The sequence below is a fragment of the Balaenoptera borealis genome (assembly GCF_965194805.1).
Source record: "Balaenoptera borealis genome assembly, chromosome: 11".
NCBI classification, from domain to species: domain Eukaryota; kingdom Metazoa; phylum Chordata; class Mammalia; order Artiodactyla; family Balaenopteridae; genus Balaenoptera; species Balaenoptera borealis.
Window position 1 is genome coordinate 102329243 of NC_138868.1, and position 15519 is coordinate 102344761.

A 15519-nucleotide genomic window follows, 5' to 3' on the forward strand; every position below is an offset into this window, starting at 1 on the left:
CGCTGGCTTAGGTGACCTGAATAGCACATGAACTTATGGCACCAGCTCTGCAGTCAGAATGCCTGGGTTCAAAGCCAGACTTCACAGCTCACTAGCTGTGTAACTTTGGCAAGGACTTCACCTCTGTAATGATCCACGCCCTCCTCTGTAAAAGGGGACCCTGATAGTATCTACATGGTAGAGCTGTTATGAGGATTAAATGAAATAACATATACAAAGAGCTCTGCACAAATAAGGGCTCATTGAATAACTTTTTTCATTTATACAATGTCTCAGTTGCTATGCACACCATAGAGAAAAAAAGCAGATGTTTATTTATCGTCTCTTTACTGAGTAGCTATCTCTGTGTCAAGCACTGTGGGGATACAGAAGGCAGTGATACAAAGTCCAGACTCTTGTAGAAACAGACAAGAGACAAGTGCACGAGCAGAGGTAAAAAGAAGACTTCAGACTGTGATAAATGTTAGGGGGAAAATATAGCAGGGTAATGTGAGGTGATCAGGCCAAGGCTCTGGTTAGAGGGGAGGCTGAGAGGAGCTCAGGGAGGGTCTCACGGAGGCAATATTTGCACTGAAACCTGTAAGGTAAGAGCCAGCCTTGCAAAGACCAGGGAGAGAGCGCTCCAGGCGAGGGACAGATGTGCAAAAGCCCTGGGATGCGAGCGACTTTGGCATCTTCAGGGGCAGAGGCCTGGGCAGGTCAGACTGTATGTGGGTCTATTCTAGTGCCAGGGAAAGCACTGGGGGCAGAAACAGGGAGCTGGGGGAGCAGGGAGACCTGGGGGGGCACAGGTGAAGCATCAGCTCACAATGCCTGCACGGGGAGGACGGCGAGAGATCGTTGGGGTCTGAAGCCTCCCGCTAAGGAGTACAGCAGAGTGTCCTCCTACTGCAGAGTGGGAAGGACCTAGAAATTCTCCCCTCCAATATCTCCTGGTGCAGGGTGACAACTGAGACCCAGAGAGGGAGTTGCCCAAGGTCTTTCTCCACACTGCCTGAGGTAGGTCCCCAAACTGGCCTGTAAACTATGACTGTGTGTTATTTCCAGAGTGAGGCTGAGTAACTGTTTCACAACTATCCCCACGTGTCCGCCCTGCCCCCTCTATGCCCCCAGCTGCACGCCTCCAGTCTCCTGACCCCTCACCCACCCCCTGATGCAATATCTTCATCTCACATGACACACACTCTTGCTCCACTGTTTGCTGAAGATCTTACACCTTAATGACTCTCCTTTTCCAAATCCCGCATTTCACTTCCTGTCTGTACCAAACATTCTGGCCTTTAACTACATTCTGTCTGACATCGTTCACCATTTCCTTTTTCCTCTGTCAGTCTGGTCCCCTGATAGGACTTGGATGAGCAAGTATCCAGCACACAGGAGTTGCTTCATAATGGAAATCTGTATCTTCTGATAAAATCCACCCACAACCAAGCCCTCGGAGATCCCAGGGAAAACAACATGCACAGACGAAACTGTTACAAAACCAACCTAGGTCAGAGACATCTCTCCCTATTATGAGAAAAGTGATGGTTTGATTTCTCGGTGTCAGGGTGGGATTAAAATCTCAGCAGAACTACAAATAGAACTACCATATGACCCAGCAATCCCACTACTGGGAATATACCCTGAGAAAACCATAGTTCAAAAACAGTCATGTACCAAAATGTTCATTGCAGCTCTATTTACAATAGCCAGGACATGGAAGCAACCTAAGTGTCCATCATCGGATGAATGGATAAAGAAGATGTGGCACATATATACAATGGAATATTACTCAGCCATAAAAAGAAATGAAATGGAGGTATTTGTAATGAGGTGGATGGAGTTAGAGTCTGTCATACAGAGTGAAGTAAGTCAGAAAGAGAAAAACAAATACAGTATGCTAACACATATATATGGAATCTAAGGAAAAAAAAAAAAAAAAAGGCCATGAAGAACCTAGTGGCAAGATGGGAATAAAGACACAGACCTACTAGAGAATGGACTTGAGGATATGGGGAGGGGGAGGGGTGAGATGTGACAGGGCGAGAGAGTGGCATGGACATATATACACTACCAAATGTAAAATAGATAGCTAGTGGGAAGCAGCCGCATAGCACAGGGAGATCAGCTCGGTGCTTTGTGACCACCTAGAGGGGTGGGATGGGGAGGGTGGGAGGGAGGGAGATGCAAGAGGGAAGAGATATGGGAACATATGTATATGTATAACTGATTCACTTTGTTATACAGCAGACACTAACACACCATTGTAAAGCAATTATACTCCAATAAAGATGTTTAAAAAAAAAAAATCGCGGCAGCAATCAGCCTTGTCTGAAACAGCTCTAACTGAGCAGGTGAACACACCCACCTCCACGCCTGCCTGTCATCCCCTCCCTTGAGCTGCCCTTATTTCAGAGTCCCTACTGAGCATGTGACTTGGAACAGAGAGAAAGTTGACAAATGTGGGTTATGCTTCTTTCAGTTTGAGGCTGCTCCGCCACCCCAGTCTTACAAATGTCTTTTCCTACCTTGCCTGGTACCTGTGATTTTCACATGTGACAGTCAGGTTTGAGAGCAAAGAAACGAACAGAAGATGACACACCACCACCATCACTCAAAGGACGGAACACCTGCTTTGACCCAGGTTTACTCTAAGATAAGCCAAGGCCTAGAGGAGCCCGTGAAGCGTGTGAAGTTGGCCAACCACCTCCTCACTGGAGCACAGGTTCAACGATAACTTCTATTTATGTCCCAGTGAAGTGCTCGCCACGGGGAAGGAAGGGCCAGGTAACCGCTGCCAGCTTGCTCGCGAAGCTGGGTTAGGATCCTGTGACGAGGAGCCAGGCATCACACAGGAAATCCTGTAGGTGTGGAGCGCTGCTTGAATAGCCTACTATTCCTTCAGTAACTAACTTGGAGAGTCTGCTCTTCGGCAAGCATGGCTCAATTAGAGGCTTTGCCCTCTGTGCTCTCATTTCCCGTGTCTCCAGGCCCCAGGGGCATAGGCCGCTGCTGGCCCCAGGCAGACCCTGGGTAACTTGCTGTCGGCCACTGCCCGCTCCAGCCTCGCCCCAGTAAAAGGAAAGGAGAATCCAGGAAACTTCAGAACCTTTATAACATCATCATTCCAAGGACAGACAGAAAAGCTTAACCGCGAATCACTCACGCCCACACAGCACCAAGACACCCTCCAGCCTTCTCACCCCCATGTGCTCAACTCTGGGACCTGTAACTCCTTTCCTCTCAGCCTATAAGCCTAAGTCTTGCGTGTCAATGGACATCACCTGAGGTTACAGCAGGTGACGGTCCCAGGTCAGGGAACTCAGGTGCACGTCTTCCATTTCCCCAACTCCTGCCAAAGGTGCCCGAGGTCCTGCTCTGGAGCTTCTCAGATGTTTCTTATGTTCTGCAGGGATCTTGTAGATCCTGGTTCAGTGGGTCTGGGTGGGACCTGAGATGCTACATTTCTAGCAAGCTCCCTGTGCTACCCCTGCTGCTTGTCTGAGGATCACACTTTGAGTGGTCTACTACCTGGGTGAACAGCCAGATGGTTTTCTCAGGACTGTCCTTGTTTTATCATTGAAAATCCTGTGTTCCACGTCCTGAGAAACCTCCCAGTCCTGGGCAAATCAGAACGGTTGATCACTTGAGACAAATCTCAAGCCTTCCCAGAGTTGAAGGCAGCCATATCTGGCAACAAAGCTTATTCACTGCCCCCTCCATGAGCTGGTAATGAGACACTGGAGGATGAGAGCCAGTGAGGAGCCCTGCTGTGGGGTGTTGCTGCCATGCATAGGGAGGCTCATGGTCCAGCGGAGGAAGGGGATGAGCAATGGTTTGGGAGCCAGAAGACCTGGCTTCTCCTTTTGATTCTGCAACTAATTAGCTGTATAACACCAGGAAAATGTCTTAACCTCTCTGATCCTTTTCGATAAAATGGAAGCTGACACTACGTGTCTCACAAAGCTGTTATGAAGATTAAATGCGCTAACATACACATAAGTACTGAGCCTGGAAATAATATTTTTTGAATCCCACCAACACTTCCTGTAATCATTGACTTGTGTTTCCTCTGTTTGCCCTACCTCGGATACCCTAGTGGAGTTAGTGATGTGCAGGGTGAATCCACCAAGACAAAGGAGAAAGAGGGAGGAAGAGGACCTTTGACTCCACGTGCCAGGCGACACAGGAAAGACGAGCTGTACAGAGTTCACACTTGCCTGCTCTGCGTGTGTGTGTGTGTCTGTGTCTCACTCTGTCCCTCTCTCTCTGTTTCTCTCTCTCTCTGTCTCTATCTCTTTGTGTGTCTTTGTCTCTGTGTGTGCATGTCTGTTTCTCTCTGTCTTTGTCTGTCTTTCTTCGTCTCTTTCTCTGTTTTTTCTGTCTCTCCCTGTCTCGCTCTCTTGTCTCTCTCTGCTTCTCTGTCTCTCTCTCATTAAGTACCAGATCTGAGAGCAGCCACACTGGGTCCAGAGAGAGAGGGGAAGAGCTAGGGGAAGGTCAGGCTCAGGTGGCAGGCATATGAGGACGGTCACCTGGATTCCTCAGGGCTTGGGAAGCTGCAGGACTCCGGGAACAGGGAGGGAGAGGCAGTGGAGCAGAGACGGTGGCTACGGAGAGGTGGCCCCATTTCCGGCTCTCCTCCACTGAGGATGGAGAGGCTGCAAGGCGGGAGCCTGAACTTTGTTATTGGCTGGAGGGATGGGGGATGGACCTCCAGCCAAGGAAAGCAGATGGAGACCAGGCCTCGGACTCTACCCGCCTGGGCCAGGAATCCATTCTAAGTGGGAATTCTAGGTCTGTGGAAATCTGGGACACCCAGTTTAGCCCACACTCTTTGCTGTTCAGGTCAGTGGAAAAAAACAGACATTTTTCTTCCCACCTTGAGGTTTGCCTTTCCTCCCAAATTTAAACAGGAAATACAATTCAACATGTCTTGAATGTGGGTATTGGGCTCACTGGATCTAATTTTGGTCAGGGCAAAAGTATAGGATGCAGGGCCTTGCAGCTCCATCTTAGGCCAAATCCTCAAAGACCACATGGTGGCCTCCCATCCATGTGTCCCCATAGGTATGCCATCCGTCTGTCTCTCCACTCCTGTCTTCCCCAGATCATTACTGAAGCAGAAGGCAAACTCAGCTCCAGTCTGTACAGCTGTACAGCCTACGACAGAACACCTGACCTCTTCAGTCTAACTTTTCTGACCCAAAATAGTGATGACAACAATACCGGCCTCACAGCAGACTTCCCTGGTGGCGCAGTGGTTAAGACTCCGCGTTCCCAATGCAGGGGACCTGGGTTCGATCCCTGGTCAGGGAACTAGATCCCACATGCATGCTGCAACTAAGAGTTTGCATGCCACAACTGGGGAGCCGGCGAGCCGCAACTAAAGAGCCCATGAGCCGCAAGTAAGACCCAGTGCAACCAAATAAATAAATAAATAAAATAAAATAAATATTAAAAAAAAATAATACCGGCCTCACAGATTGTTGTGAGGATACCAGAAATTTCTGGTATGAAAGTCCCTAGCATGATGCCTGCTACATAGTAGGTGCTCAATAAAACATTACCTGACAGCGAAAGCAGAAATTAACCAGCCCGTGTTTGCCCAGGCTGGACAGCCCAAGCGGGCACAGGCCTTGGGGAGTGTGTGATGGAGAGGGCAGAGTGGGGAAAAGAAGTCCAGCCCCCTGTGATTCAGCTTCAGCAACCTGCAGACAGTATGCAGGGCAGCATAAGGAAGGGCGCCTCTTGCCCGGGGCTGAATAACAGAAAAAGTTACTCTCCTAGAGCAGTTACAGACAACTGGGGCACAGACGGGGTTTATGCACCTCTTGGGATCCTGGAGCAGGCGACATTCCCCGAAGGACATCTGGGAACTCATCTGCAGGATGGAGGGGAAGTGGTGGCCAGAGCCCTGAAGGCTGGCCCTGCTGGCCTGGTGTCTGCTGGCTTCAAGCAGACCCTCCATATACCTCTGGGCTGAGCCTCTTCCAGCAAGGACAGTCATGGGAATCAGGACAGCCATTTATTAGCTCATTATGTACCAAGCAGGATGCTACAATTCTTTGTATGCATTGCCTCATTTAATTCTCACAACAAACCTATGCATTGTTAATAGATGTGATTACTGGTGAGAAAACTAAGGTCAGGAAGGTGCAGTGCCCAAGGTCACACTGTTATAAAGTGGCCCAGCCAGGACCCCGGGGCTGAGCTCTTACAGAAGTGGCCACCCGGCACATCCACGTGGCCGCCTATGTGCCTTCCCCCACTCTTCCCTTGAAGAGTGATTGGAAATAATTGGAACTGTCACTGGAAGTAATGAGAAGTGACAGAGGCTGGGTTGGAAGGCTTATTGCTCCAAGTCAAAATGATCCCCACAAACCCAAGCCTAAATTTAAACGATGAAGTCGCAAAGCACTCTCCCTCTCCAGGATTTGACACCCCCTCAACCCCAACCCTCCCAACAAGAAAAGAAGCAAAAGGTTACGTCAGGGGCTGAACCTGTTCAATACAACGGATTTCTTCTGGAGCAAAAAATTCCTTTTCGGCTTGATCCTGTTCACTTTCCACGTGGACAAATATTACTCAAACCTCAGGTGACCAGACCACCGTTCTTAAGTAAGAGATCCAAATTCACTGATGTATTTCTTCCTCTTTTTCTTTTCTTTTCTTTTTATAAACATCCCATGAGGGACGAGGAACCAGAGGCAGCTATGTAACTGGCAGGTTGTGAGGGAGAATGAACCATAACTTTCAACAGGCAAGGATGTCGGGAGGTCCAGTCCTTCCAGAAAGCACCTGGCTGAAGGCCAACGACACACAGCACTGAATCCGTCCCTTCTGATGACGATGGGGGTGATCCATCAACCCACCAGCTGTTTATTTAGCACCAGCCCCACTAATGTGCAAGTGCTGTGGGTGACAGGGGAACATGAGCCACCGTCCTGAAGATGCACGTGGGAAGACACAGCCCATCTCCGTGAGACGGCACAGGATTGAGTTGCTACCTCCCCGGGACTCCTAGAAACCCTGGTACCTTCCTTGAGGACAGCACTCTCATATATCTGCAATTCCTTGTTTAGGACTATGTCGCCCCACTGGGCTGAGTTCTTAGATGGTGGAAACTGTGTTCCGTATCAGTGGCATCTGAGAGCCTAGCACAGGGCCTGAACTACAGAAGGAGTCCCCCTTCTCTAATTGTTTTGTGAGTGAGGGTGCATGAATGATGTCGAAAATGTTATGGGACACACATGAAAGTCCCTGGAAGCTCCTGAAAGCTGCTGCTGCTCTCCGTGAAGTAGAAAGAGCTCAGAGAAGCTGCTCTGTGAATGCCGGGAGGGCCGAGCTTTTAGCTTTTGCATCCTCTGCTTTCTATTTCTACGCCTTCCTCTTCCTCCTGCTCCTCTATCTTCTCCCCTGTCGCCTTTCGTGACCTGAACTCTCCAGATCCCCTTGCTGCCTTGCTTCAGAAAGACCTCCCATATTCCACACCAACCTCGGGAGACGCTGCCCATGTTCCCTTCTCAGTGTGGGCACAAAGGCAGCGGCTTTCTCCCCTGCGTCCCATGGAAACAAAGTAGCCTTCAGTCTTATCACCAGCAGACTCTGGCCGAGGCTCCACACACAGTGATCCAACCACTGTCACTAACAAAATAAAGGTTGTTTGATTTCAGCATTCTTCCCCATTCTGGTCTATGTGGTGCCAAAGGAAATAAACTTATTTCCCCAGAATCTAGACAGTTAGGAAGCTCAGATAACCAGATTTTTTTTTTTTTTTTTTGGTACAGTCTGCATTCTTCTTTGGGAAGAAGTCAAAACTGCTGAAAAGAGGAATTTAATTACAAAAGGCAACATATAGGGTGAGTTGTAGCCAATACACTCACCATCCATAGCCTCAGGACTAATAAGGAGCTCACGCAACCAACCCCAAAGCAAGGCGAGGTCTCCACAACTATGAGAGTCTTCTGATTCGTTAGAAGGAACTAGTAACCCATGTACGACATACATAGTAATTCTGGGTTATAAACAATAGACATTAACCCAAACGAACCATTTCTTAACAATTTGAATGGAGTGGGGGGTAGGGGGTGATAAGTGTTCTAACCAAATTTTCCACTGTGGGATTTATCGTTTGGAATCCTGTAAATGAAGCCTTGCTTCAGCCTGATCCTCTCTTCTTGGTAACACAGAAGCCTTGATTTCAGAATAACTATGTGCCTCCTGATAATTGGAAAGCAAATAGTTTTTGGAATCCAAAATGTTGGGTCGGTGTCCTGGCTCAACTATTTACTAAGAGGGTAATCTCGAGAAACTCACTTTATTTCTCTAGGCCTCAGTTTATTTACCTGTAAAGTGGCATAATAATGACATTTACTCTCAAAGAGTGATTTGAGAATGAGATAAGGTATGTTAATATATTTTGTAAACTGTAAAACTTTGTGCAGATGTTAGCAATAAATTCTACTGCCATAATAATCCTACCCACATAATTCTCTCTCAGGTACTATGAGTGAGCTAATAATACACAATTCATATTTCAAAACCCAACCACAAGTTCAAATCCATGCAAGGAAATCATTAAGCTACACACTTAGTGGGTGCACTTTACTGTATGTAAATTATGCCTTAATTTTAAAAACTGAAGGAAATGCTAATGCCTGCAAACAGTTTCATACAATAGACCCTCTACTCAGAAGTCTACCCTGGGTGTCCATGCTTGGGGTCGTTTTGTAGGTAACTCTGCTCAGGATGAGGTCCTTTCGGTGAGTATTTCAGGTACTAAACTTCTAGGGCAGAGGTCTCTGGCCATCTACCCTGACCTTGAATGATGCCGCCTGGCTATCAGTGCCCCAGTGCAGACCCAGGATGGAGTCGCTACTGCTCTCTTCACATTAGGCAGCCAGCCGTGCTGGATTCATAATCATATGCTACCTATTGCCATGAGGGCTCAGTGGCTGAAAAAAATCAGATAAGCATGGTAACACCCGTGTGTTCTGATCACAGCCACATCTGGACCAGCTGGAAAATTCTCAGAATTATAAAAAAACCAGAGAACGTTAATGGTATAAGGAAACATAGAGATAACCTGAGTCTAGTAATCTCGTTTCACAGAGAAAGAAATTGAGGCTCAGAATAGTAATGACTTGCCCAGAATAACCCAGCAAAATTATGAAGGAGCTAGAGCTATTGATTTCCCATTCTATTCCTTGTAGGCACACCTACACCTTTAGGACTTTGGGTATAATCCCTTTTTCCTGAATATACCAGACATTATACAAGGCACTGCAGAAGTTTCCAGAATTTCTAGTTATGATGGCTAAACTGAAATGTTATGACATCGGCCCTATTTTTCAGGCAATTTCTCAACATAAAACCAATGGCAATTATTCAGCACTGACTACATTTAACTGAAGCATCTGAAGAGCAACTGTGATCTTGGAGCTTAACTACATGAGCTGAAAAGGAGGGAGAGAGATTTTCCACTTCCAGAATGTGTGATAGGACAGATTATGGAGTTAGGGGGTCTTGTCTTGGCCCTTCTACTAAGCAACCTGTTTAACTTTAGCCAAATCTCTCTGAACTTTGGTTCTTTCTTCATCATAAAAGAAGGGGTAGGTTTAGATCAAGGATTTAGTTGGGTTCCAAGGAACGGTATCAGGAGGTCAATGAACCCCTAGAAGTTATAGGAAAATTTGATGTGTATGTGTCTTTTTCTAAGAAGTGGATTCAGGGTTTTCACTGGATTCTCAGAGGGGTCTGGGATTAAAAATTTTAAGAACCACTGATTTAGACAGTGTCTTAGCTTTTCCCCATGTCTGCTAATCTTTGATTCTACCTTTTAAAAATGTCTGTCTAGTTCATCATCATTAGGTACATTTATGAAATATACTCATGTGTACTTTGCCCAGCTGGGCAAAAGATAAAAATTGAATGAGACAAGATATGAGCCTACCGGGAATGTTTCTATATTATAACCATCACCATTAATGTGGGAAGATGAGGGAAGGACATGGAATCCTACTGAGACCCGTCATTAAACCACAGGCCAGTGGGCCAAGCATTCAAGCACTCCTCAAACTCATTTTTTTGGAAACAAAGCTCTTTCCCAATCCTGGCAAAAGTTTCAATGAATTCTATTGTTAATGTCTGGTACTAACGTACTTGATATATAAGTTTGTATAACAAATGTATTATCTGGTCCTTGTCCATGTAATGTTCTATGCGTAATTTTTTTAAAAACAGTACTGGGCTTCCCTGGTGGCGCAGTGGTTGAGAATTTGCCTGCCAATGCAGGGGACACGGGTTCGAGCCCTGGTCTGGGAAGATCCCACATGCCGCGGAGCAACTGGGCCCGTGAGCCACAACTACTGAGCCTGCGCGTCTGGGGCCTGTGCTCCGCAACAAGAGAGGCCGCGATAATGAGAGGCCTGTGCACCGCGATGAAGAGTGGTCCCCGCTTGCCGCAACTAGAGAAAGCCCTCGCACAGAAACGAAGACCCAACACAGCCATAAATAAATAAATTAATTAAATAAATAAACCCAAAGTTTAAAAAAAGAAAACAAAACAGTACTCGTGTTTGCCTTAATGGACAAGGCAGCATAAAAGCAAACAGTTAAAACTGGGCTCCTCACAATTGTGTTGTTCCACAGTCAAAAAGTAATAATACTCCAGATCTTTCACCTCTCTTGACCTTAAATGTTCCAAATGTTTCAAATAGCCAATTATTTTAACAGATACTTCGCAAGCTTTTAGTTTCTGCTAGGTACTAAAAGTGGTACCCAGATGAATGAGGCATGGACCTTACACTCTAACTGGAGTGTTAGGTAAGTATTCAGATGGCTGTAATACAAAGTAGCATAATAGAACGGCTATTGGGATTCAAAGGAAGGAAAAAAGTACATTCTGTTGGTGAAATCATGGACAGGTGTATGGAGGAAGTGGTACTTGAGGTGAGACTTGGAGAGTGAACAGGATTTTGATCTGGAGGGTCAACAATCTGTAAGGGTGGAGAGTAAGAGGGCATTTTTGGTGGAGGGATTATCAGAAACAAAAGCATAGAGTCAGAAAGAAGCATGGGGCATGGTTTGAGTACAGGAAGTAATCCAGGTTTCTTGGAGAGTTGTTGGGGGGGGGGGAGTTGTGAATGATACTGTGTAAAATCCTTAATATGAGAATGAAGTGTTTATACTTGACATTATAGGCAATGGAGACTACTAAAAGTTTATGGAAGAGCAGAGTAAGATCATGGAATCAGAGAGAATGTGAATTCAAAATCCCTCCACCCCCATTCTGCAGTCAAGGAACCCAGAGAGCTTGCCAGATTCCTAATCCAAATTCTTGCCTTATACCAGCTGTTTCACGAGGTTACTCGGGTAGCAGTATGTAGGAAGGGAAGAGAGAGTTTGGGAAGGAGACCACGTGGCAGCTATTACAGAAGTCCAGGAAGAAGTTCAGGTAGGATAATGAGACCGAAGCAACAGGGGAAGGGGAGAGGTGGTGGTCAGAGGAGGGGCTGGGGGAACCCATGAAGTCCCCCTTGTTTCTCCTCCGTGGGGCTCAGAGCATTCCTTTTCCTTCACATCAGAAAGGCGGGACATTCGATTTCACTCACTGGCGGGTCCAGAAAGCAAGGAGTCAACTGGCCCATCCTTGTTCAGACTATGAACTCTTAGCCCTCCTGACTCCCTTTCAATACTGCGCTTTCTCTAGAAAAAAGAGGCCAGAAATCATGCTAGCAGTGGCCAGAAGCCACCCTGGATCTATTCCTTTCAGGGAGCAGGAGATGATTTTAGGATTCGGGCAACACTGAGGGCTTTTCCTTCTGGCTTTCCTAAAGAGTGCCCGCCCAGGCATCCCAGGGCTCAAAACCACTTTGCAAATAAGGCTAATCCAGCCCACGGGAGTGGTTCCCCAGGGGCTGCTGACCCATGCAGGGATTTCAGCTCCTTCAGCGCTGCTCCCCTCACATGCTGCTCTCTGGCTCTCCAACCTCATCTCAGGTTTCCTGCACTGTCTCTTGTCCTGACCCTTCAACTCATCTCCACTGTGACTTCTTACTTCAACAGTTTATTCAATTGAGAGCTGGGATGTCATGTGTCTGAGTACATCTGACAAGGGCATTGATGTGGCAAAAGCTTAATAGTAGGTGAACATCCTACTGTTAGGTGAATAGTAGATGAACATCCAGTTATGGAGAATTTCTAAGTCAGTGGTCCACTTTTTCTCTTCTACATGGCATTTGGTTTGTAACAATTTTATAAAGACAGAACCCTCCCAAAAAAGATATCATGAGAGACAACTTCTATGAGAAAGACATCAACCCAACAGATGATATTCTCACCAGAGGAATGATACACATAGTAGGCACTCAATAAAAAATGGCTAAGGAACCAATGACATCTTTTGATCCATGTCTTGGTCTGTTCCTCTTTCTCACGAACTAAGACGTTGACCATCATCAAAGCCAGCTGATTTCAACTGACCATGTGGGCCAAAGTCACTTTCCACCAGAAACTGTGCCCAAATGGGTCTGGTGTAGAGCAGGTGCTCAAACACTCTTAGTTTTGTTTCCCTTTCCCAGGCTCCTCCCACGGGGCAGGATCTCGCTGACATTTCCTGCTCCATGAATAGGACTGAACTGGATCTCAATGCAGAGAACATCTTTAAGAGTCCTTCTGTGGTGCCGGCAGACTCTATACATGGTGGTTCAGCAAGCAAACAACCTGCATTCAAATCCTATCTCTGCTAACTAGGAGCTTACAGCTTTGAGCAAGTTACCTGACCTCTTTACATCTGGTTTTCTTCACCTGTAAAACCGGGGTAATAATAGTGGGTGGCCAATAGGGTTGGCGTGAAGAATAAATGAGTTAACAAGATAGCCCGTATAACATGCTCAGCATAATAAGTACTCAATGAGTTCCAGCTGCTTTTCATAAGGCTGCTCTGACATTTGAGCCTACTGACATCGGGTGGTTGGTGGCTTAGGGGTAGAGGCCAGTAAAGGTGCCATCCAGATATGCCAGCTGTGCTCAGGAGTGGTACTGCAATACTTGGCTGGTATTTAAAAGAGCTTAGAAAATCGTGGCTCCTCACCTGCCCTACTTGAGCAATAGTTTAGGTTAATCCACCTGTTTCATTCCTCTAACCTGGGTGAAGAGTTATTGTTGGCCTGAGGCTGGCCTAGGTAGGCATGTATAAGGCCTAGTTGGTTTGTAAGGTTTCAAAAAGAGAGACAGAGAGCTCTACACATCTAATTCAGAGGGAGTTTTTAGTGCCTCTTCACTTTTGTTTGGGGGGTTTTCTATCCATTAGGTCCCTGACAAACTCCTGGTGTTTAAGGTTGTCAGAGCCAGAAGGGACTTAGGAATCATCTCATTTGCTTGTTTTGGAGCTAAGGGAACCGAAGGCCTGGTAGTGGGTAAGTGGTCCAAGATCACCCAGCGAGTCAGTTCAAAACCGGGACCAGTTCTCACCTGGCCTGGGCTCCAGGGCAGCGCTCCCTTTACCACGCCTGCTGGCTCTTTGGTTTTCTGAACTCAGGCTCACATTTGGTCCCGGCTCTAGGTGTAGCCCACGCTTCCCTGGTGCCTATCATGACTCTTCTTCAGCTCCGCAGTCGGCCTTCCCTGCCCTGGTGCATCTCCCTCCTGTCAGCTCTTGCCCACACATCCTTGATGGGCACTGTCCTGCCCTGTCCTGTAAACTTGCCTGCTTCCAGCCCGGGTGAGTCTATGCCTTAGGGCCTCTGAGGCCTCAGGAGTCCTGCCTGGGTGACACCCAGAAGGGACACGCAGGGCAGCACTTCTCTTGGCCCCAGAACCTGTTTCCCTCTATTCTCTCCTCCGCTCCATTTTTCTCTGTCTTGATCGGTCTCTCTCAGTCTTGCTGTTCTGCCTCACATCCCTCCTCCTCTTTCCTCTCTCCCTCCCAGCCCTTTCCCTTCCCCTCTTCGTCCCTCCCAGTCTGTCCGCACCTTCCTGGTCCTCCTGGTGCTCTGCCCTTTCCCCTCTCCTGCTTTCCTCTCCCCCTCTCTTCTCCCACTCCCTTTCGCTTACCCTCCAACACATCTGTTTCTAATCTGCGCCCTCCAGGCGCCTGTTTGAAACGAAAAAGCTCCCCCCACCCTCAGGAACCTGGCACAAAAATTCCTGAATAATACCTTCCCTCCCCCAATTCTCCAGTTTCCCCAGATACTCCTGAAACTAAACACCACCCCCGAAAGCACCCGCCACACCAAGCGGTTCTCGGCCAAACTCAACCAGGAAACACCCCAACGCCCAAGGCTGCTCCAGGGCCCAGATGTGCAAGACGTTTTCGATGGCCGACTGGGCGGCCCTGCGCTGCCAGATGTGTTCCTCCCTGGCCGGGAGGCAGGGACACAGGCGTCCGGCTCACTCCGGGGGCCGCGGGGACAACCGTTCGGAGCCCGCGTCGCGGCCCGGGTGCGGGACAGTGTGTGCCCGGGGCCACCCGCCCTCCCCAGGCACTCACCTAGCCCGAGCAGGACGAGGGGGATCATCCCGATCCCCGGGCGCGGGCTCCTCCCCGCTCAGCCGCTGCTTGGCTCCGGGGCGGGCGGGCTCAGGCGACGGACCTCGGGCGAGCTGGGCGCGGCACCTCGGGGTGCGCGCGGGGCGGCTGCAGCCATGTGCCGGCGCGGGAGCGGCCCCACGCCTCGCGCCCCGCGCCCAGCTCCGGGATCCCCGCAACGGGCGCAGACGGGCTTCCAGCGCTCGCCCCACCAGCTGGCACTCGGACGGGAGCGGGGACCCAGGTCAGCGGGGAAAAGGCGAGGCGGAAAGACCCTACCGCTTCGTGGAACACTTTTCCCTGTTTGGAAAGAAAAAGGAGTGAAGAAAGAGAAGGGGGGGGTGGAAATAGAGTGAGCTGGAACCACATGGTTGCCTCCCACCGGCAGCCCCTCCCTCCCTCGCTCGCTCGCTCGCTGCTCCCTCCCTCCCTCCCAGCGCTCGGGGCGCGCGGGGCGCCGGCCGGGCAGCCGCGGGGGTCGGGCCCGCGGGGCTCCGCCGGCGGCTGGAGGGAGGAGAGGGGATGCGGCCGCTTGGAGGCCGGTGGTCGCGCCCGGCGCTCGCTGCGGGGTCGACGCTGTAGGAGAGAGCCGGGGACACTTGGCCACGAGCGAGGATGAGGCCTTGTCAGCCTCCTCGGTCTCCGTCCTCACTTCGTCCTTCTCTCCACTTCTCTCTCGCATCTTTTTCTCGCGCACACACGCTCTGCTTCCGCACAAATCTGCGATTTCTCCTCTTCCATCTCCTCTCTCCATTTCTCTCGCGTTTGCATTCTCCTCGCCTCTCCTCTCTCACCTCCTCCCTCCTCTCCTTTCCTTCCTCATTCCTCTTTTCTCCTCTCCTCCGCCCTCTCTGCCACGTCTTAGTCGGGGTGAAACTCCAGACCACCGTGCAGACAGCCCAGCCTGAAAGTGACAGCCGGGACCGTCAAGCAACGGGTCTGGTTAGGCGCTCCTGACTTCACGGCCTGTTTGGGGTCCACAGCCTTTCCGTCGGCCTTTCGCC

At 49.1% G+C, this 15519-nt stretch overlaps 1 protein-coding gene across 1 annotated transcript in view; it reads right to left on the reverse strand.

The window, feature by feature from the left end:
- The window catches only part of CLMP (CXADR like cell adhesion molecule), a 94124-nt gene extending 78833 nt beyond the window's left edge, over positions 1 to 15291 (reverse strand). Inside the window, exons 1-2 of the mRNA XM_082339834.1 lie at positions 15168 to 15291; positions 14477 to 14815 (exon numbers count right to left, since the gene is read on the reverse strand). Coding sequence (XP_082195960.1) covers positions 14477 to 14504 — 28 coding nt within the window. The 5' untranslated portion in view covers positions 14505 to 14815; positions 15168 to 15291. The remainder of the gene's footprint in view (positions 1 to 14476; positions 14816 to 15167) is intronic.
- Positions 15292 to 15519: the final 228 nt, after the last annotated feature.